The sequence below is a fragment of the Camelina sativa genome, chromosome 11, assembly GCF_000633955.1.
Source record: "Camelina sativa cultivar DH55 chromosome 11, Cs, whole genome shotgun sequence".
Taxonomy (NCBI): Eukaryota; Viridiplantae; Streptophyta; class Magnoliopsida; order Brassicales; family Brassicaceae; genus Camelina; species Camelina sativa.
In genome coordinates this window covers 29603298-29604526 of record NC_025695.1, presented here as the reverse complement: position 1 = coordinate 29604526, position 1229 = coordinate 29603298, and the positions used below count along the sequence as shown (strand labels likewise).

At 37.6% G+C, this 1229-nt stretch overlaps 1 protein-coding gene across 1 annotated transcript in view; it reads right to left on the bottom strand.

Moving 5' to 3' along the window:
• Positions 828-1229, bottom strand: part of LOC104728490 (probable pectinesterase 68) — a 4248-nt gene continuing 3846 nt past the window's right edge. Inside the window, exon 4 of the mRNA XM_010447461.2 lies at positions 828-1199. Coding sequence (XP_010445763.1) covers positions 1043-1199 — 157 coding nt within the window. The 3' untranslated portion in view covers positions 828-1042. The remainder of the gene's footprint in view (positions 1200-1229) is intronic.

Genomic DNA, 1229 nt, shown 5'->3' with positions numbered 1-1229 from the left:
GCAGCTTAGGAGAGGAGCTTCAGGAAGTGGAACTCTAAGTCACGACTCACCGGGAACTGGAAATTTCACAAAAGTTTTTGGTCACTGTCACAGGTAGGAAAATTGTCCCACAGAAACCAATACATGAGGGAAACATGGAGCTTGGAATTTACGCCTCCTTCGTCTTCTTCAGGGGCAGGCAATATATATAATGGTAGTTTGTATAGATGATTCTTTGCTTCATTTGGGTTTTGAGAATGGAACCAAAAGTTGTCTTCGGGAGAGTTGCAAAACTGTACCTTTTTGTTTTTCTCAATATATAATAAGGTCAAATCTGACCAATTTTTCATGTATTGCTTTCTCTTATTCATTAATTTTTTTTCTATGTCAGCACAATGTTACACATCCTTGTATTAGTCTCTGCATGTTTTAGTACGAAACTGTTGAACTTTCCAGCCAGTAATGTCTAGATTTGCATGCAATACTTCCTGATTTGCTAAATCATTTTGCAATATCTTAACTTCAGTGAATATAGCAAGCCTCGTTTTTGTGAAACTTCAAGAGAAGCCATCCTTTGCTCTGCTTTCTCCTGGTCTAATTTTCTCTATCAATTACCTCTCAGTTTCGAGCTATATAGCTCATTGAGGGACTTTTTGATAAAGAAGTTGCTAGTTCCTCAAGTACTTAACAGCTACTGGAATTGATACCAGCAGAGAATCCGATTAAGAGAAGAGATTCTCAGGTTACGATGAACAGATTACGATTGGGGATTCAGAATTTCAGATACAAGATTGTATAAATCAACTTCCCTAGGTAAAATACAGACGAGTTATTTGCTCCTATTGTCCTAGTACTTAATCAAGATTGTGTATAAATTAGCTTTTTTTTTTTTGGCAGCACACGAAACCTTAATTGAAAAATGTATACAAATGAAGAAGATGCAATTCTGCTCTGTATCACAAGGTATAAATAAATCGGGAAAAGAATAAAAACAATAAACGAATATAATTAAGCTAGGAGTAGAAGCAAAACGAAGTTTGAACTTTGAACTTTGAAGTTTTGGTTAGGCATCTCGTGGAGCGATCCAATGTCTCCCATTAACGAAGCTCTTAGCAATAAATGGATGGGCCGAGTCATAGTCCAACGCTCTGGCCCATGAGACGCCTCTCGTCGCTGCTGCTCCTGGCCCGTAGCAATTGTACACTCCAAAAAATGCCGTCCTAATATTTCAGCCATTTATTAATTTCTTC